Genomic DNA, 22,632 nt, shown 5'->3' on the forward strand with positions numbered 1-22,632 from the left:
ATTCTAGAATGTATCCTCGAGCTAAAACAAGAAGAATGATGAAATAGGACTGAGAATTACTGTCCACGTATGGCATGCGTGGTTAACTGGTGCTAATTATAAATCAGACTGTCAACATTGAATGAAAGATAACCCGTCAAGGATCTGTTTATGAGGTAATTTACTGACAATATTAAATGAGAATGAAAGTGATTGATTGTCTAGTGTCAGTTTAACGCTGACGATAAAAAAAACTGGGAGCAGAATACGGAAGCACTGGTCGCGATACTCTGCCCTTGACAATCACATGTGAGTGTTAAGGGTATCAATATCGGGACACATTGTTTTGTGTTGATGAGGTCGGTAAAGTCGGTTATCCAGATCAGTGGAGTGGGGCTGGTTGCCTAGCGACAGCGAGTGGCGAGTGGCGCATACCTCGTTCGGCGCAAGGCAGTCTCTCAAGGCTTGCCGAGCAGTCAGCTGTTTTATGTCAAGTTTCGTCTGCAGCAGCAGTCAGTCATGTTTTCCTTGTGAGGTTGACAGAAGAACTATGCAATTTGAAACAGTCCAAACAATCAAAAGTGGAAGTGTTTGTGATTTTAGAACATTTCAGTGTTTTTTGTTAGAGTTGTTATTTTAGTCGGACCATGGCGCTACAAAAGAAAAATTCAAAAGATAAGCTCAACCTCGAGATCAACAATTTAGAATGCACACATGGTAAGTGTTTAGGTTAATTTTGGGTTCGTCGTTTGTATGTGGAGTTTAACATAGAGGTTACAGATTTATAGTTAAGTTGCAACTTATAGGTTTAAATTGTCGAAAATATTTCAGGTTTCATTTAACACTAAATCTTTAAATTCATGGTAGACACAAAAAGGTAACTATTTAAGATTTTTATATTTTTACATATATTTAATATGAGTAGGCCCTATTGTGCGAATTAGCCTAAGATTATTGGAAATAGCGGCATCTTTATAGTAAAGCAAATTTCGCAAAAAAATTTAAACATGTATAAGGATGAAAAAAAATTATGGTTGCCTGTAAAGTCGGTTTTACGGGCGAAGATTTTACGTGACAACGTCTTTTTCTCGGTAGAATATTTATTGATATGAATATTATTAAATTGCACAATAGGAACAAGGAATTGAATGAAAATAAGAATTGCACAAATTTTAACTATAGAAATATATTTTGTTTACTAAAACATTGTACATAATTTGAAATTAATTAAAATTTGTTATTGTAAATGGTAAAGTTGAATAAAACGTTTACTAAAATTGGAATTTGAAATTCTTGCTAAACATAGTTAAATTCTAACTCCGCGCGTGGTGATTGGTCGGTTTAGTTCGTTTGTTTGGTCGCACTGTTATGACAGGTTAGAGGTTATAATTTGTTATTTTAAATGTTTGACTAGCAATACGCGCTGTTTCTTCTCAATCGACTGAATTACGATTGGTTGCAGAGTTATTTAAACTAATAATTTACTTAACACTATCAACATTTGTCAATAGTATGACATAACCTATAAACTCAGTTTCTCAACGTTTGTGTCAATCTAACAATTAATCAATCAATCATAGTTTACGATAATGAAATATCAGTGTACAATTATTTACCTTTATTGTTGTAGTTGTTGTAAATGACGAATCTAAGCACTCCACATTTTCACGAATAAACATAGTTATCTGCTTTATCCCGTGCGGCGGACCCACAGTTATCTGCTTTATCCCGTGCGGATCCCGTGCGGCGGACGCACTGGACGGGCATCGTAACGTTACCGGGCGTTACACTTTTTCATGAGTGACTCCGAGCCGCAACCTAATTTAAGACGTTGTCACGTCAAAAACACAAATGTTAGAGTGGATAGGTTAGTAAATGCAAAACACCTGTATTTTCGACATTTTTAAATCCAAAGATTTGGGATCCACTGTATTAGTTCCTTGCAGTAGTTGAATTTTTTGTATAATGTCAATACGTAATTGCTAACTGTAGGAACAATGTAAAATAGACAGATCATTTTATTAATAACAATGCAAAATATTCCCTTTTGGGATAATAGGAGTAAACCAAGTTACAAACAACATGATTATCTTATCGCAGTCCTTCCTACACTGACCCATTTTGCCTTTCTTGAGTGTACTGATACAGTGTTAATTATTTGTATACATATCAAATTAGCAGATAGTGGAAATCGTAAAAGAAATCTATTGCTCTTTGTTTAAACCTGTCCCGTGATAACTTCTGTTTTAGGCGCTTCTGATGACTAAGTATAGATATAAATAGGTACTGAATTTCATACGCGTTATCGTGACTACAGCAGATCGTCTTTATCTCGTCTGTTCTATATATATGTCCACTCACTGATAAAATTCGTTATGATATAGCCCGCTATGGTGAGCACAGTCGCGTCTTATATTAATGCGTTGTATAGCCACATTTCTATGTAGGAGGCTGTTTTTTTGCTATTATAATAGTGTAGTTAATCTGCACAAGAGGTAGGGTAATTGAGGCTTCTATATGTCTCTCACCTGATTGGACAAATGCGGAAAATTCAAATTTTCGTCCTTCAGTGATAGCGCATGGGCCACGGGAAACAGCAAACGAACAAATATAGTGGTACAGTACTTTTTGCGTCACAGAGCTAAAACTGTGTAATAAAATGTCTTCTTAAAAGTAATTATAGTTCATTATTATACGTTGTTTTATATGTTACAGTTACGCATCCAGTCTTTCGGAAGTATGGAAATATACAACGAAAATGTAACATAACGCGATTTCATTTAGCAACATTTACTTTTTAAGGAACTCGATGCTATTTTTATTTCAAAACATAAATATAGTTTGGTTACAATTTAAGTGCGAAACGGCCATCATGGATGAGTAAGAGTTTTATACATTATTTCAAACATACTTTAAAAATGTAGCACAATTTAAAATGTGAGGATATGATAATACAACTACACGGTTAGGAAGAAGTTGGTAGTTTTGTTCTGAATCACGAATAAATTTCCCAAAATGTGAATATAAACGTCAGTGTTTGTCTTATATTTCGTAAAATTATTCGTTTTTAGAAAGAAGTTTTGATTCTTAAACTGCGGTAAATTTATTTTAGTGTGTACACACACAACGGTCAGCAGTGTTAAAATCTTAGTTTGGTACACAACCTTTCACAATTAAAAAATTATGATTATATTTTTTATTTTAAAAAGCACGTTAATTGTACGAATTATGTTACCAAACAAATGTGATATGATGATCCTTTCACTGATTAATTAAATTACATATTTTCAGCAACAATTGAGCTCAAAATGATTTTAGGGAGTACAATTTAAAACATTTTTTCGAGCTCTCGTATTTGTGTTTGTACAGTAAATATTAAGAACATAATTGTGTGCATAGAATTGTGGTTGTAATCAAAATATTTATGATTAATAATTTACACGCTAAAGAAACATTTATGAGTACTAAAAAAATATTCTTTTGTACTGGGAATACGTATTTTTCGAAGGTTTCTTCAGAGTCACGTTATATTCTTCCATCACTATATTTATGGTTTTCAGTTCTCCATTCTATCTATCAATAGCTCAAAATACGCCCATAACTCTTTGTCGAGAGGGTTGATCGAGCGTGTTTTCCCACAATTACCAAAGCAAACAGTGTAAATATTGCAAGCAAAGCAAACATTGCAGTCCCGACTACATGCAACCACATGCATGTTTGCATTCTTCTTGTAGTTGCTTGCACGAACCAGTTTTTAGAAAGAATTCTGGGGCTGGTTGTCTTTCTAATTTATTTTGAATTTGTCATTCCATTTGAAGTGGACTTTAGCCGTTACCATTCTATGTTTGTAATTGACAATATAAATGGGAATGAAATTGTGCTGTATCACATCTTGTTGGTGGCAACGAGAGAATCTTAGTTGTTAACCTTGTATTTAAATGGCAGAGCAGTTGTTCCGGTTTTCTGTTTTAGAAGTCACTCCCATAGAGCTAAAGCGGATCCGTTACTGATTTTCGGTGGAAGAGATACCTTTATTTTAGTTTACTATTATTTAACTACAACAGGTAAATTTACCTTTTAAAATATGAAGTAAACTGTTATGAAATAATTGAACCCATACTCGTTAATATAATTTTGTTATGATAACAATACGATAGTGATAACATTTTGTCATACAACTTTTTTCAAAACTTTCCTAGATCCGAAATTACATAAAGTTCCACGAGGAAAGTTTTACCTGCTGTGCAAGTTCTCCAAGAATTGCACTGGAATTTAAGAAAATAATTTTTTAATCCTTGTATTTTTCTTCAGATGTGAACAAATCTTTTCCTTGAACTTTAAGTGGTAAGTTGTATGACACCTAGTAAGCACATGAATAAATGTATATTTGGATGAGTTTGCTAAATGTACTGTATGCACCATGTTTACAATTGTATATTTTTAGACGCACGTTTCCGGTGAACGAAAAAACGCCCAACTGCCTTTTTTTGAAGTGGAACAAATTTATCGTCGGGTGGCCTAGTTTAGGTGGAGGTTGAATGGGTTAAAAATATAAAGTGATAATTTTTCCTTAGATGCTATTTTTCCTGGTTTGACACTCTTAAATAAACTGTTTGACTCATAAGTATAGTTCTATCTTCGTTACGCAAGTAGATAAAGATACTGAAATTTTCCAGATAAATAGTTGGTCTGTGTATATTTATCTGACACTGACTTAACATCTATTTACGTTCTGACGATTGGTTTTACGTGTGTCAAGGTAAGAAAAATATAATTTGCGACAAAAATATTGTCCCACATTTTCACCCACTTCCTTTCACCTTCCCATTTTGACTTCCGCCAAAACTAACGCGGATCATGATCAATTTCTTTCTCAGGACATTTCCTCTATTGATTGAAAAAAATCAGGGTATGTGCTTATACGAGTACAACGCAAATTTGCTATCTGTTCTTGGACAGTTGACGTAATTATCCTTAAACCATACCGCGATGAATTATTGGAAAAACGTTATAAACAATACGCCGGAAGACAACGCAGTAGCACATCCATTGTTGGAACTATTGTTCTTATTGCAACTGTAACTGCTATGGTAGCAATGGTGACGGCGGATTCCCAGAATTCCGACACGCCGAGTTCACACCCGGTCACTCTGGGCTTGTTCTCTTTCCTAAATAAGAGTAACCCAACTGGTGGAGGTGATTGGCGTTTCTTCAGGAGCTTATTGTATGAGTAATTAAACGTTTGCAGTGAGTTCAGTGGCGTAGCTAGACAGAGTGGCGCCCCCCGCAGCGTATTGAAATGCGCCCTTCCTGTCTGCTCCAGAATCCCCTCCCCCCACCTCTTCCGACCTACTCTATATTTCTATATATAGCATACTTCCCCGACGGGGTTCATTTGTTCTCGGGATGGGTAAATACCAAGATAATTGTTTTGATCAATGTCTACCATACAACTATGACTATTTTTTTATATTTATCTCTATAAAAAAATAAATATGAACTTACGTCTGGTTCGTTATTTATGAGTTAAGGTGGGGTCGGTGTGGATTTTTAATTTTCAGTCTCATTGGTAGGTAGCTTGGAGCTTATTGCACCACACCAATTAATAAAGCCGAAAGTTAATTTTTCCCTACTCTTTCATTGTTTTTACTTATAAATACATCGAATTAAAAAAACAAATATATTTTTCAATGACTCTTTTCCTTTTTTCCTGCTCCTTCCTTCGCTTTCTATACTCCGCACCACTAGATTTTTGAGACATTGTGTTTTAATTTAATTTAAAAAATCTGATTAACAATTGTATATCATCTGTTAAGAAGTAGCACAGTTAAAGCTTATTTTTAAAAGCTTCCACAGTCGCACTAATTAAATTACCACTTCCGAGAAGTGCAGCAAACACAACGACGGACCAATAAGTTCTGCGAAAGAACTAAGAAGGGAACAATGAATAGATAGGGAGGGGGAGGAAGTATTCAAGCGACAACATGAAACAATGCCGCACACACTCTACGATCTGCGAATACACTTGATTGGCGCCGGCGCGTGTCGCGGTGGTACGCGTAGTTCGGTAAATAGTTTGCGTGTTTTAGTTTTGAAGGCTACCTTATTGCTGTAACAAGTAAGATCTCGGATTTTCTCGTGAATTTAGTCATAAGAAACAGTGTTATATCATTATAATGAAAATAGTAATATTCATCGTATAAAAGTGTAACATGGTGACATCGGACTGCATTTTTACTAACTTTATTAACATTCCCTCATTTTTCATCACTCCGAGTCGCGCCCCTTGACATGCAGCGCACCCCTCCCCCCCCAATACAGGGGCTGCGGGGGTGTACGCAACGCCATTGAGCGAGTCGGCACTGGTGATAACTGCACGTGAACCGGTCCGTCTCTACGTCACAACAGTGGTGGGCGGCGCGACACTCTCAACACTCGGCGAATCCAGTATAGAGCAGTTGTTACTTAAACGATTTGGTTTTTGGTGGTTACAATTACACAGTTTGTATCATTAGATTTGTTGAACTTTGGTGTTGAATCACGCCAAACCAACTCAGCTGGTTGTTGACAAATGTGACTAGATACAAGAGCATGATATAGTTCTCTTGGGCTGTACTTATTTGTCCTGCTCTATCCTGAAATAGGGGAACAAACTATATGTACATGATCTTAAAATGTCTCTACCGATCATCGGGGTGACAGAACATTCCATTGGTTCCCAATCACTACTGATTCTGCTGTATTGGGAGGGTGGGGGCTGAAATCATCCAAATACCTCTGAAATTCTGTAGAACGGTGGTAGTTTGTCTTGTTTGTCTCGTAGAGTCCAAGCTGATATTACCTGAAAAGTTCGACTTTGCCAGATCTCTATATCTTAGAAGCAAACTTATTTTGTTTGTCTAAATGTGCCTTAAGCAAAGGACGAGATGTAAGCCTACATTAATATAAGAAAAGAAGCAGAGATAACTACCGTACGGGGATGTGCAGAACGGTGGTTTTTGAACATTTGCCTTCACAGACGGGTGTTTATTTTCTAAACAGATTGCCAAACTCAATTAAAAGTGCCTCGACGCCCAAGGTGTTAAAAACTCGTCTCAAACTCTCCCTGGCACAAGACATTTTTACAGTGTTGACGAGTTTCTGGCATTTACGAAAATTTCTCCCACGCACGTTTCTGGCACGCGATAAGAAAATTACTCCAGCGCTGAAAGTGGGTTGTAATTGGCAGGGGGTGAATAGGGTTTGCATGTTTGAATGTTGTAATTTTGAATGTGGCCGTGATGTGAATTGAATGTAACAATTTTGGATTTAATAAATAACGTTTGCTATTGAATGTATATTTTTGATTGCAAATAAACGATTTGGCCTAAGCTGTATTGTTTAGAACATTAGGAAACACTTGAGCCTTGTAATGGTGCTCGATTTCTTAAGGACAAAGGTTCTTTACTGGTGTTTACAGATCCTTCCTTGGGCAGATGTCATCTTTGAACACGACGCCACATTGTCGAAAACAGAGACCTAGATTACACAATTATAACAACCGAAGCTGTGCAGAGGAAACTTTTTTGATGGTTTGTGAGTTGTGAGATTTCAAGGACTACCAGAAGAAAATTTGAGTGTAAGATTTCTTGGAATGTACCTTTTACTTTAGAAATAAATGTTCATCAGTCCCAATTTTAGAGCCAGTCATCCAGTAATTAGACATAGAGACAGTACAAACATTGGACCATTTGGTAGTGACTTTTGCACACTTTTACGGAACTTGAAAACAACGTGACCTATGACTGTCTAGCTTATTTTCACTCTGATTGTCGTACGTATGCCTGAAGTTTTCTAGAGTTTTAATATTTGGGCATCAGGACGGTTTTGGATACTTGTCAGTCGCCAGTGGTAAGATCTAGTAACTACGTATTTATGTATGAATAAATGTAACGAAAACGTCTACAAATTAACAACCATTTGCTAATAAATTTTCTTGAAAATAATTTATGAAACTCAGAAAATATGTCAAATATTTTTAACTTGGCATTCGTGTTTTACCAGTTTTTCCACTAAGGATTAGAATCCCTGGCCACCTCTTTATAACCATTTACACACACGGACTATCTTGTTTTAATGCAAAATACACTGATTTTATCAGATTGAAAGTAACTGTAACTTTTCCAACTTATAAAGAATGATTAAAGGTATTCTAAGATTAATCATATTACTTAAAATATGATATTAACAAGTTAGATGCGGTAGAGCGCTTGCTGTCTTATTATAATACTTATCATCACTCAGTATATACCAGCAGTAAAGGTGTTAAAGCATATGCATATCCTCTACTATATATATATATATATATATATATATATATATATATATATACATATAGGTATTTATTTATTTATATATGTACATATACACTAAGTATGGTATCGATGATTGCTTAGGCCTTGAATAAAGTTACATACGCGTAATTAGTACTTGCAGTTACCCGCGGTTTCGCACGCAATTTCGTAGGCTTTGCACGCATATGAGCAGTTTGTTTGAGTGAACCATCTTTCAGACTCCAATATAAGTTGTGCCTTACCGCTCGCCAGGATTAAGACAATCTGTCAAAAAGTCTATAATTATGGCCATTGTAATTTACTCAGGTCTCAATATTTTTTGTTCCATAGTCGATTGATTTTTTCTTGTTTCCCGATAAAGAAATTATGTATAAATACACAGAGAAGCCTATTTCTGACAAAAGACAACTAATATGGGTTGTATAACAGAATTTAGCGTTAAATTTAACGAATTTAATTAAACTTATTGTTTTAGTGACACAATATAACAGTTTACATAGGACAGTTGATTACATTAAACAGGCTCTTTTAATTAATATTTCGCAAATTTAGAGACCAAGGTGGGACTTTTTACTATTTTAAAGACCAGTGAGGCGTAGCCAGGAGGTTTATCGAAATATAGGTCTCTATATTCAACCCATGGATCTTATGAATGACCTTGTAAAATGACCTTGTACAGTCGGTTGAATAGTTTACGTGTGAAAAAAAACACACACATCAAAGGCACTTCTGCATTTATTATTTTAGGATGACTTAATTCCAAGACCCATTATTGTGTAATTGGTCAGCCGGAAGCGTTATCTAACCGAATCGTGACGCATAGGCTCATTAACTCACTCAAGGTCATTTACCTGACTGTTGGGCTGGGATCGTTTGATAATGTAAATGTTTAGGAAAACTAATGTGGTTCGTTGCGCAATAAAGAATCCACGGAATTCAGTCTAAATTATTTATGAATTATAAAAATCTAGGAAAAAGTATTAACAAGGTCTACGCACATGTACAGTGCCAGAGTTTCAAAAAATATACTGCTTTAAAAGCAAGTCCAGTATATTTGTTTTGTGTACGTTACTCTTTTAGTGGCTAGTTGCCAAGTCACGAGGCTAATTTATTATACTAGAAAAAATAGCTGCCAAAACTAGGACTTTTTTTATTAGTATGTTTTAAAAAACTAGAAGAGGAGCACGAAAGTGACCCGTTCGACTCCAACAAGACGATTCAATGTCGTTCTGAGATTCGTTCGTAATACGTCGAATTTGTTACTCGAAATGCATTGGTTGTATATTCCTTTTTCCGTTTGCAGGTCACAACCACAAAATGGCACATCGCCCACGGTTGGCATTTTTTAGGTTTGGGCAAAGTTGTGTCTGCTACCTTGTCAAAATTCAGCTCTTCCAGATAAAACCTTTCTGAATAATGTTGCGAGGACTTTACCGATAGATCCCAAAAGACTTATTCTTCAAAAAAGGTAGAGCATGTCACAGAGACTAAATCCATTCCTACTAGTCGTTAAGAAGTCTTCAGAAAGACTGGAACAATCCTCTTAAATTTAATATACTATTAAATTACTTCTAAATTAAATTCATTCTATTCAGAAGTATCTAATATTACTTACTAACATCATATTATGACGTTAGAATATATGCTGCAGCAACCTTCCAAAGGGAAAATGTAGAAAGGATGATGTTGATGTTAACAATGAGATAAATGTATTTATTTTCTTGAATAAGGATGGAATACACATCGAGAAACAGTTATTCAAGAAACGAGAGTTTATGTTTAAACAGATTTCCTGTGAATTTTACGCAACTTTAACTTTATAAGATTGGGAAGACACTATGTGAGACTTAGTATTGCCATGTCGTCAACATTGTGTAGTTTAGAAATTATTTTTTGAATTTGGTCAATGCGCTTGGTATAATGGCCATTTACAAAGAACTCGTTTTTCGAAAACACGTTATTTTCCACGAATGATCAGTAAAATAATTTAGGATAGAAGTAATGACCAAAGTGGTATAGATACTTTTTCTTTATAGATTAGCCGGGACAACTTTCGTATGGCACAGCACAGAACTACTGTTTTTGACTATAACAGTAGTCTGACATATAGTACTTGACATCTTAAGTAGGTGTCGGGCTAATCAATAAGCTCCCTGAAGATATAAAACGCGTCAATAACCACAAACAATTTAAATCTCGATTAAAACAATTCCTAATGTGTAGAGCATTTAGTCAGTTGACGAGTTTGCGATGGGCCGCTGGGATAGTCTTCAGTAACAATTAAAGCATAATTTTTCTAACATAAATAAATAATAAATTATTTATTTTCTCCATTTTAAAAATACGTTCGCAATGTCTTAAATACAATCATCAATACATAACTATATAAGACTTTTTCACATACAAAACTGAGATAAATAAAATGTCCTTAGCAAAACTCTAAATACATACAAACTAAAAATTAATCTAAAATACACAGAATAACGAAAAATAACAAACTTCTCTTCTGATATCCAAAGCAAGTCGGCCACAATCGAGTAACCAAAGACCGGTGTCATATACTGAAAATGTAATTTTAATTTGATATTTATCTCTATTTATTTGCTTAACCTTAAATTGTGTTAGTTAGAGTTGGACTTTCATTTTTTTATATGACGCTTGCAATACAATTATTGTTGATTGTTTCCTGCAATAAAGAGTATTATTATTAGATTATTACTTATTTCATTTGACAGTGAACTTACAGTGACAATGCCGTCAAAAAGTGAGTTTCAAAAAGAACTGTATTTTATTAACAAAGGAAAAAAATTGCTAAATAAAAGCAATCTGAAGACAGTTTACACCCTTGTCATGAAGGATATATTTAAATGTTCTAAAGATAGAATCCGATACAAAACACGTGTAGTGGGCAGGCCAACTGTATCTCCCCTAACCCCTGAAGAAGGCGTGGGCGGAAATCGATCCGGCAAACGAGGGCACCAGACTCCCTGTAAAGTTAATGAGGTCAGGATAGGTGTGATATATACCGGTAGCGGTACGTAATGTGTTGCGCGCACCCGGTCGTAGCCGTGACGTAGGTCGATTTGATAACGTTTCATATCAAGGAATTTAATAATTCATTAAGACAAAGATACTGCACACGTCACAATTACTATTGTACGAGTATTAAGTGTTAAGCAAATTGTATTTAGAAAATTAGCATATTTCAATAGAAGTCATTGTTGGTATGATAACGGTCAGTAAAAAGTGTACGAAAACTTGGTACGACAATAATAAATATCTTGTTCAGTTAAAATAAACTTCGTTGGCCAGCTTAATACGCCATTTGTCGACAGGAAAGCAGTTTTAAAAATATCATAACTCCGATATTTATGGACCTAGTGTTTTGGAGCAAGAACGTAGCCAGGAAAAAAATGTGGGGGGTGGGGTTCTAAACAACTGATATTTTCACGCAGTGGACCTCCATTTACTAGTAAGGGCCCATTTTGTTCCTTATAAAGTTCTTGGCCGGTTTCTTTGTTGAGAACGACCTTTCAAAAGTACACCAATAGTGAACTATTTAAATAATAATAATAGTTTTTACTAACAAAATAATTAAACAATTTTAAATTGGGGGGGGGGTTCCGGACCCCTTGGATCCCCCGATGGTTACGTCCTTGTTTTAGAGGCGGTTTCTAAAATATTTGTTATAAAACATATCTCTCATCTCGAATGTTTTTAAGATAACTATATATGCAAATCCCATAACAACGTTTCGATCACTAAGCAAAAAATTGCTGAACCGAATTGGTACAAACGTTAAAGCTATACATATCTAGGCTAATTACACTGGCCAGCTTGGTGCACTATTTAGTCCTAATATGGCGGGCGGCCAAATTTAAAAGAGCCACAGCTCCGGTATTTATGAACCTATTGACAAATTGTTTTTGTACAAATGTAGTTGAACTTTTCTAATCTAACCACATTAACATTTCAGTTGCACAAAGTCTACCTACTGGTTCCGAATGTGCTGGACGAAGTAGTTTTTTTTAATTTGATTGATTGATCAACTTAAATGAGGTATTCGTAAATCATGAGGTATCTTGATTTTAAATCTGTTCTCATTAATCGACGTTCTAAAGTAGTATTATAACAGTTTTTCCAAAAAAATTGAAGCTTTGGAATTATGGACTTTTTGTTTATTTTTTGATAGATATTTATGTATTTGCCAGAAAAATTATATAAAACAAAAAAATCATTTTGAGGTTGAAATGTATTTTTATGTATCGAGTTTGCATTGATAAATGAATGACGAATCGTTTCTCATCGATTAAAAGCTTGTATTCTGAAGAGAAATTGAATATTTAATTTCTTTTGTAACGCAAGAGGTTGGACAAGTTCCAATTCACCCGCTCTTAATCCTGGCCTGACCTCTCCAGTTTATTCTTCCTTCCATAAAACGAACCTACCGTTCTCCATCTTGAAAAGGTCAACTCTTACCTTAACCGCACTCATAAAATTGGTCTGAAGAAATGTAATACAAGTATCACTAGAGTATCGCCTCGTTTTGTTATAATATGCCCTGTATCACATGTAACAGACTCTAGGGATTGATTGGAAACAGTAACAGACTGATACTATTTTACAGTTGGGATTGTGTTTTAGTTTTTATCACAGTTCCACAAAACTTGTAAATTAGGATTGGTGATGTTATTGCTATAAGCCAAGTGCCGCTATCAATTTTTTAATTTGAGTGTAATTTGTGAATATCTAGATTAATTTTCAGTATTTTAATGTTTTTACTTTTAAAGTCTTGTTTAAATCGGGTTTTGAGTTACAAGATTGTAATAAAATAAGATTAACGAATTTTAGAAACATGTTTTATTCCATATGCTTGTTAAGAGACCCTACTTCAATAATGTAAACCGGTCCAACATATAATTATATACTCAATTATATTTTCATTTTCTGTACAATTTTAGATTGTTAAAACAGAGGAATAAACTATTATTTTAAATATCTTAATTTTGCCAAAAAGAAAACTTGTACTGTTATATTTTTATTTTTATTAATAATGAGAAACATCTTATGCGTCTAGCCTATTAACGTAGGGGACAATTGAAATATAACAAACACAATTTCAAGAAATATGTATTTCAAAAGTCATGAAAGTCTACTGTATATTTGGAGTTTTGGTTAAGGAAGCGGTGTAGCTTTTTTTAGTTACAGGAGCTTGAAGAGTATTTTTAATCTATACCCTGTAGCCTACACAAAACAGTTTTCAGATTAGAGATGTCTGGTTCATTGTTTTTATAAAAATAATGGACTGATTTATGGTGAAAAATTTCAGGAAAATTCATAAACATTTTGGCTGAATAAAGTAACGTCCTAACGTTTTCGAAAGGGAGTGCAATTTTCTTTAATATTTTTTGTACAATAATTCCCGGGAAAATAAATATTTGAATTCCGTTTTTTTTTTAAATAAACTTAAGTCGTTTTATTACATTTTTTAGTCTTTGTCCCCACAACTACACCTGTTTTCAGAATCCACGAAAAATGTTGATGTGAATAAAGAACAGTGTAATGTGAATGCGGGGGAAGCCTGTTTACGTAGGTCTTGTTTCCGCAAGTTATCTAATGAGTCTTAAAACAGATGAAACCTGTGAAAAATGCGACGACAATAGACTGGTTACGGGTGGTTATAGTCGGCTCGTTCTTGTTGACAGGAATTGTGCGTTTGTTATTGTTTTCTACCAGACAGCGAGATAACAGCGTAACATTGTTGGCGCAAATCGTTTAGCCGACAATATTGAGGTGAAGGTTTGTTTGTTGGTACTGTGCGGCGACTGATGACGTCATGAATGACAGCTGGTCACAGCCAATATCTTGTTGAACTAGCGCGAGCGTAGCGCTTACAAGGTCGTCGAACTTGTCTCACTTTTCTGCTCGTTGACATGGGCAAAACAGAGCGATCGGTTTTCATATTCGTTATTAAATTTCTTTCAGGTGCAAGGAGGTTTATTGAGGAATTAAACAATATCGAATTAATGAAATAAACGCGATAACTGGGTTTAGTTTGAAATTGAGGTACTTTCTGATTAAACGGAGGCCACCTATTCAAAGTTCGCTGCAGCTAACCTAAATCGCCTAACCTAACCTATCTAACCTAATCTAACATAACCTAACCTAACCTAACCGTTAGTATTTATTGTGTAACTGCCCACCCAAAGTTGCTAAGTTATCGGTGGCCTCCGTTTAATCAGAAAGTACCGAAATTGATGATGTGGTACGTTGAACCTGTTGGCTGAGCGTTAGCGAAGCCTATCACTCATGGGGCTGGAAAAATGTAATTTCTGTTTGTATGTCTGTCCGCACGATATTTCGAAAACGAACTGACCTACAGACGTGAAATTTGTATGAAGCTTCAATTACATATTAGTAACACTGAGTTGGCTGAGCGTTAGTAAATATTTCTACAACGGTCTTATGGGTAACCTCCAAGATGACAATGAGAAAATATAAAATTAAATAAATTCCTAAACAATCTGAATACAAGCATACGAGATTTTAACAGGTGATATATTATCAAATGTGGATTATTTGTACAGTAAAAAGGAAAAACTCGAGTCAATAATCAAAAATATCAATGTTAAAAGTTGGTAGCAAGATCTGATAGTGAACTCTTGTGTGTTGTGGTACCCTTTCTGCCATAACGGAACTTTTATTATTTAAACACTGATATGAAACCTAACTCAATGAACAAACATGTGAGTGAATCATGTGGCAAGATATCTCGATCAATATCGTCTGCAGACTTTAAATTTGTCATGAACATTTATTTCTACATAGCCAAGAAAGATTTCTATGATAGTGTCAACGATTGGAATTTCGCTAAGCGTCATGGAAACATATCCACTCAGTAGGTTGATACAATTTTCTTTTATCTGCCGGGAGGATGTAAAAAATTCTTTTGTCTGTGGTTTATATCGTCTCTTCGACGCAGAATGAAATTAACTATAGGTTGGAAAGTTGTATGCAACCTTAGTGAAGCCTGTTGTGCAACTCTTGGTGTGCCGTACCTTAACCGTGTTTAATTTAATTGTTTAAAGTAAAGAAATATTTATTATTAGACACTTCCATAAGATTTTTTGTTTAAGAAAAGAAATATCAACTATGACAACTTTGGCTGCCCAGAAACATTATTTTTATAGTACTGCTGCGCATTATTTGAATCTAGAATAAGATTGTATGAACTATATATAGTATAGTCCGGATAGGTATACTAACGTTCATGGTAAGGTATTTGTACTTTTCTGCTCATAACACTTATTCCGGACTGAAATAATACATACCAGTCGTATGAAAAATAATTCAGCTGAGACAGTCAAAGTAAAAGTTTATATTGATTTTATCGTACGATTGAGGAACGTGGTTTACAGAATTTTAAAATTAAATATGTCGGAAAAACGTGAAGCAGCGATCACATAAGTGAAAAATTTCATTACATATCTAAATAATATAAATCAATGAAAATTATTGTGTATGGGTTATCTTTCTAATTTACCTCCTCTGAAAATTGAAGTAATGTAATATTTTGTCATCATACTACACAAAACAGTAATAATTTATAAGAGTGTAGTATGTTTCGAACATTGTTAATACCCTCTATTTTACATACGCACAGACAAGTTAAACGAATCTGTATTGGCAAGAAGAGAGCGGGAAAAGTGTGTAACGGTACGTTTTCTTCTAGTTGCCAAGTAAAACTTCTGTCCATCTCTTGTTATGAAAATTACTGTCACGAGTGAAAATTAATTTCTACCAGCACTGTTTACTTAAAAGTAAAGTTATTTAATCTAAAGTGAATCTATTTTGTATTATAATAAAGAGTATCGTTCGTCATAAATCGTAAGAAAAGCAATTTCAATGCGCGATCGATTTATTTCTCGTGGCTACGCCTATGGCGAGAACGAGACAGGAAAATGAGCATGTGGATAATACCGTCAATTAACATGGAATTCCCCATGTTAACTAGAGGAAATTGAAAAAAAAAACTTAACTTAGATGTAAACTATTTATATTGTTGAGTTGATTGTTGCAAATCATTCAATAAAAAAAGAAAATACTCAATTAAAGGCAATAATTAGTTGTAACATAAATTTTCAAGATTTATAAATATCACTGCTTTCGGTATAATTCATATACAGTCTTGTCACGACATTTATATTATTATACGTTACGTTGTACGTTGTGCTCCTGAAGAAGAGGGTAGATTTTACTACTCGAAACGTAGTGTTGTACGTTTTGTAACATAACGATGACAAATGTCCGAATTATTCTTTCAAACCTTCCATCGTCAATAACAAACTTTAAACAAATAATGTATACTGTGTAGAGCGCCGATTATTTATGCTGTATGGCGCCATTATCGACAGGATGTGTGTAGCTTTTTTACGGGAGATTCTTTAATTGTACAACTTAGGATGTATATAATAAAACATTTTACTGTGTTTCTAAATGGTGGAGTCTAATTTACATAGATATACGTAAAATTTATATAAAATTATATAGTGCAAAAACACAAAAAAGTAAAAAAATTTAAAATAAAGCAGTTAATAATTCACTGTTAATGTTAATTTTCACTGGTCTTACGTCACTTCTATGTATTTCAGAGAACAAACAAGGGAACAACGAATAATATTTTAATTTTAAAATGTACGCAGTTAGCGAAAGCGAAAGTAAAGTTAGTTTTACAAGACTAATTAGCTGTGTAAAAATGTGGCCGTGACAAGAATATCGGAATGAGCTGCAACTCGCAGTCGTGGCCGGCTTGTATTGGATGCAAGCTCTTTGTATACAACTCTCCTGTGTATTGCTTGGCTTTAATCAACACAGTTACTGCCAAGGAAAATTAATTAGGAATTAAATACTCTCTGTATTTTATGCAGTATACATTTAATCAACTGGCGGAGGCTTTTCTGTGTAAGACATTCAACTTTATGAGTGTTAAAAACTCTTTCTAACATTTGAATCCTACTGTTTAACACTTAGACTTTACAACGATACTGAATCGTGTGATATTAAAGAGATAACAATACAAGAGAATGACAAAGGATCCGGGTGATAGGCTAGGCTATTAATGAATAATTAGTTATTATATTATTTTAAAATTAAAGGTTTGTAACGTATGTATGTTAATTCGCCAGAAATGTTAGTTAAATATTAAACGCTACTCAAAGTTGTATTTATATATTTATTTGGTTATTTTGACTTGATTATTACACAAGGTTTTTGTTTATGTTTTTCAATCATCCTACATGTAGGATCAGGGAGATCAGGATCAGAGAGGAACATTAACCAAACAAGTTTAGACTAAATTAACTGTATGTTTGTATAGTGCACAATATAATAACTCGTTATAAAATAAGTTATACATTTCAAAAGGAGTTTTATTTTAAAACCTAACAGAATGCTACAAATTTATATTAAATTGTTATTCATTTTAAAATGGTAACTTTTTAAATTCAGAACTAAATACCACGAAAGCAGTTTGGCTTCATGAAAGTACCAAATAACAGAACATTGCAGGAATGTATTTTTGTACTTCTAGTTTTTTGTATAAATGAAAATTTTGTGTTTCAATATGTCTTTGTTAATATTTTGAAATTTGAGAGCATCAACACATTTTTGTGTTATTATAGACATTTTCATTTTCTTAACATTCTTTCATCTTTAGTTAGTTAATGTAACATTTAAATCAGGTTGTTGAACCCTATACAGAAGGAGGAAATAAAGTCGACGCGACCGACGTTTTAAAACACGCGGAAATGTTATTTTTCTTCTATATCATAATAACTTTGTATTTAAAATACATAACCCACTTATAGAATTAACTATACAAAGATAAAATTCTATGGACTTAGTCACACTATGCTATATAAATTCTATTTAAATGTCCTCGACTCGTATTCTGAGGCCGGTTTTACAGTCCGATGCTGTTGTGTTAGAGTAAGCCTTAGTGTGATAATATAATGTAATATTGTTTTTCTCTATGACTTTAGGTTAGGTTCTTGAATTAAAATATGAGCTTTGCAATCGGACGCTAGTAACAACTACGGAGGAATAGTGTGATATTATATTTTTTATGTATTGCTGTATGGTCGTCTTACTCATCTGTGACCGGGTTTATAAAGGGTGAGGCAGAAAGGATGGATGTTTTTAGAACAGATAGTATTCTGATCTGGGTAGTGGGAGTGGGGCGACTGAAGTGGCCATGTGTTCGCTAGAACATACCATTTTGTCTAGTCATTGTTTAGTCGTCATCATAGAGTCGTGGAGTGTGCAAGACCGTGTGTTTACTTACGACAGTTTTCTTCGTAATAAGAGAGTATTGTTGCAGTTCAGCGCGAGTTTTGTCGTCATTTCAACCTTGCGAGAAATAACAGTGTACCCACTCGTAACACCATTTTACGTTGGGTTAAATCATTTCGTTTAGTAGGAACAGTGATGAATAAACGACCGCCAGGGGCTCATCGCACTGTACTCACTCCAGAAAATGTGGAAAGAGTTCGGCAAGCGATACTCCGTAGTCCTGGTCGATCTGCTAGGAGACATTCTTCTGAACTGAACATCAGTAATCGGTCAGTAAGGCGTATTTTACATAACGATCTAGGATTTCATCCCTACAAAATTGCCATGGTTCAACAATTGAATCCTGGCGATTATGTAAAGCGGCTAAATTTTGCTCGAGAAATGAAGGCCATACTTGACCAAAATGGAAACATCATTTTGTTTATGACAGATGAAGCACATTTTCATTTGAATGGTACTGTTAATCAGCAGGACTGTCGTTATTGGTCAGATGAAAATCCAAAATTAATGCATGAGAGACCATTACACAGTCCCAAGGTGACAGTTTGGTGTGTTTTGAGCAGTATAGTTGTCATTGGTTCATACTTTTTTGAAGACGACAACGGGACCACTGTAACTGTAACCTTGGAACGTTATAGACAGATGTTCACTGAATTCTTCCTACTTGAACTAAGAAGAAACGTATTCCTATCTGGCAAGTATGGTTTCAGCAGGACGGGGCGACAGCTCACACAGCAAGAAATGCAATGGAAGCAATTCGGGCTGTTTTTCGTGGTCGCATCATTTCTCGGTTTGGTGACATTGATTGGCCTCCTCGTTCCCCAGACCTGTCCATGTGCGACTACTTCTTGTGGGGTTTCCTCAAGTCAGGTGTTTACCAGCAAAAACCACGTACACTTCAAGAATTAAAGGAAGCAATTCGTGTGGAAGTCGAATAAATTGGCAGGGCAATGTTAGAAAGAGTAGAAGCCAACTTCCGAGAGCGGCTTGTAAAGTGCATCGCTGAAAACGGCCGTCACCTGTCAGATTGTTGTTTCATTAATTTTCTAAAATGGTAAGATCGTGTGAATATTATTCTGTAAATAAATATTTTTTTATGCACAGGTAACGACATAATGCTTTTTTGAAAACCGTTCATCCTTTCTGCCTCACCCTTTATAAAGGTGGACTAATTTACTTACAAAACGGTTTAAATATGCTTTCCAGTTGGGAGCAACAGTATAACTTGTTTTGTCCCTAGTGAAGGTTTAATACAGAAAGAAATTAAAACGATCTGCACATGTAAAATCCTTTCACTCAGTGCGGCGTATAATACAAGCACTTCTATTGTAAGTGGTGAACGTTATGTAAGTCTACTGAGAAAATTGAATATAATTACATACACGACGCGGCGGCAACTACAGGCTGTGTCATGTTTGATAGTTATCAGCTGTGCCTGGCGGGTCGCCACACCTTTTGCTCATGCCAAAATAATTGGACGTATTAGTCAGTTTCGTTTTGTAGAGATACTATTTTGATCAGCTATATTAGTAAATAGGTACGAGGAGGGGGATAGTTGCGAAGGATGTGTGATAAATGCGGTCATTCACATAAGCGGACAAGTAACATAAGCGGACATATGGGACCTTTCAAGAAGGCTCATGTACCTTCCAAGGAAGCCCGTGTATCTTCCAAGAAGGCTCGTGTACCTTCCAAGAAGGCTAGTGTATCTTCCAAGAAGGCTCGTGTACCTTTCAAGAAGACTAGTGTATCTTCCAAGAAGGCTCGTGTATCTTCAAAGAAGGCTAGTATACCTTCCAAGATAGCTCGTGTATCTTCCAAGAAGGCTAGTGTATCTTCCAAGAAGGCTCGTGTACCTTCCAAGAAGGCTAGCGTATCTTCCAAGAAGGCTCTTGTATCTTCAAAGAAGGCTCGTGTATCTTCCAAGAAGGCTCGTGTACCTTCCAAGAAGGCTAGTGTATCTTCCAAGAAGGCTCGTATATTTTCCAAGATAGCTCGTGTATCTTCCAAGAAGGCTCAGGTATCTTCCAAGAAGGCTCGTGTATCTTCCAAGAAGGCTTGTGATCTTCCAAGAAAGCTCATGTATCTTTCAAGAAGGCTCATATACCTTTCAAGAAGGCTTGTGTACCTGCCATCCTAAAAGTCTTGACCAGAGAGATATTTGTGAACATCTCACGTATGGAGAAAGGCTGACGTAAGAGTGAGGTTCTTCACTGATGACACGAAATACGAAATTAAAAGATCTGTTTAACGCATATACGCTAATCTGTATAAAACAGGTTTTGCTCATTTCTGTACACACAGTCACGAAATATAACGAATAGTATTTGGCTTACCTGAGAAATCTAAGTTCAGTTAAAATTAATATTTAAAATTTTAAATACTCTACTAACTACTTGCCGTTTTGGTAAATTCACGTTGTGTTTTCCTATTGGTGATACAGCGATAGAGTTGTATAAATGGAACGCAATTAAAACATTCCATAGTGATCCATGGCTCCGTCGCAAGTACTTTTTATTCATAACTTTCTTGAAATTATGCAAATATTTCTATGTATTACATATTACAGACATTTTGTAACTAGTTCGTCTAAATATTGTACGATATTTACATACGAAGCTTTTGTCAGACCAGCCAGGTCATCAGGATCACCTAAGCGAGAAAGTTTGTCTGTCAAATAACAGTTTGAATGTTTTGTAGGGGATTCAATGATACATACAATGTTATTTTATTTGTTTAAATTGTAAAAATAATAGTTACGACTATTGTAATTGTAGGTATAAAATAGAAATTTCCCTGTAGGAATACATGTTCCACTTTAAGTAAAAACACCTGCTAATTATGCAAAACTATTAGTAAACAAATGGAAATGAGGTGTGATTAGCCTACACTTTAATCACTTGTGCTGTAAAACGGCTGTAACTATTTTTTTGTTAAACAATTTAAACAAACATGACACAGTTAAATTTGCCTTATAAGTATAGCTAAACATTATTCTTGATATACTACTGTATGTATAATATCAAAGAACTTGTTAAAATAAGATTTGTTACTAATAATGATGCAGCATTTTGTAATTTTCTCTTCTGAAAGATTGCCATCTTGAAACTTATAACTTATTAATCATGCCATTTATTTTGTATTTCGTCAACGCAACCTATCAAAGAAAGCTCCCTTGGATTGGAAAAAATATTTTAAGCCACTTCACTAGTTTTGGATAAAAAAAAATTAAATATTGGTTCATATCATGACATAATTTTTATGTGAAAAAGTCACAGTCACAATCATATTTAATATAAAATAATAAACATTCTTATCTTTAGCCATTTTTCGTGGGATTGATGGTCCAGACTTCCAATTTAAATGACTTATAAAAAAAACACAAGTTTTATCGCATACTGTACTTTATCAATCACAGGAAAAGGTGCACTGTCCGCCAGTTGCAGCATATCCAACCTTTGGCCAGTAGGAGTTGTTAATAACATAAATCAAATCGGGTAAAAACTTGTTTTTGCAAGTACGTGGTAATTATCCTCTGGAATGTGGGTTTCGAACAGCCAGTGCCGTAGCTATAATGTTTGGTACCCTGGGAATAATTATTTTATAAATATTTATAAACGAAAGTGCAAGGATGGGAGGTGATTGTAGCGTATTACAAGTACAGAGATTCTTACGGGACAGTTAAATTTATGAAATTCAATTAATTTATTCTGCCATAAGAATTTTAACCACTTTTGCGGTGCACCACGTTGCAGCTAATTCGCCTGCCACTGAGCCAATGACAAGTATCAGTGAGTTCATATAGTTCTTTAAAAGAAATAAATTTGAATTTATTGAAACTAAAATGTTATTTATTGTTCATTAATACTAAATTTATTTGTTAGTGTATTTATAACCAGTTATAAGAACATTTTATTATTGTTCTCTAATTTTAGGGGGGGGGGTTGCCCTCTTGGAGCCTACCTTTGAT

General features: G+C 34.7%; 1 protein-coding gene across 1 annotated transcript in view; it reads left to right on the top strand.

Moving 5' to 3' along the window:
• The first annotated feature begins 398 nt into the window (after window positions 1-398).
• LOC124360083 (monocarboxylate transporter 13) overlaps window positions 399-22,632 on the top strand; it is a 94,430-nt gene continuing 72,196 nt past the window's right edge. Inside the window, exon 1 of the mRNA XM_046813368.1 lies at window positions 399-696. Within this exon, the coding sequence (XP_046669324.1) occupies window positions 627-696 (70 nt within the window). The 5' untranslated portion in view covers window positions 399-626. The remainder of the gene's footprint in view (window positions 697-22,632) is intronic.

The sequence above is a fragment of the Homalodisca vitripennis genome, chromosome 4 (assembly GCF_021130785.1).
Source record: "Homalodisca vitripennis isolate AUS2020 chromosome 4, UT_GWSS_2.1, whole genome shotgun sequence".
NCBI classification, from domain to species: domain Eukaryota; kingdom Metazoa; phylum Arthropoda; class Insecta; order Hemiptera; family Cicadellidae; genus Homalodisca; species Homalodisca vitripennis.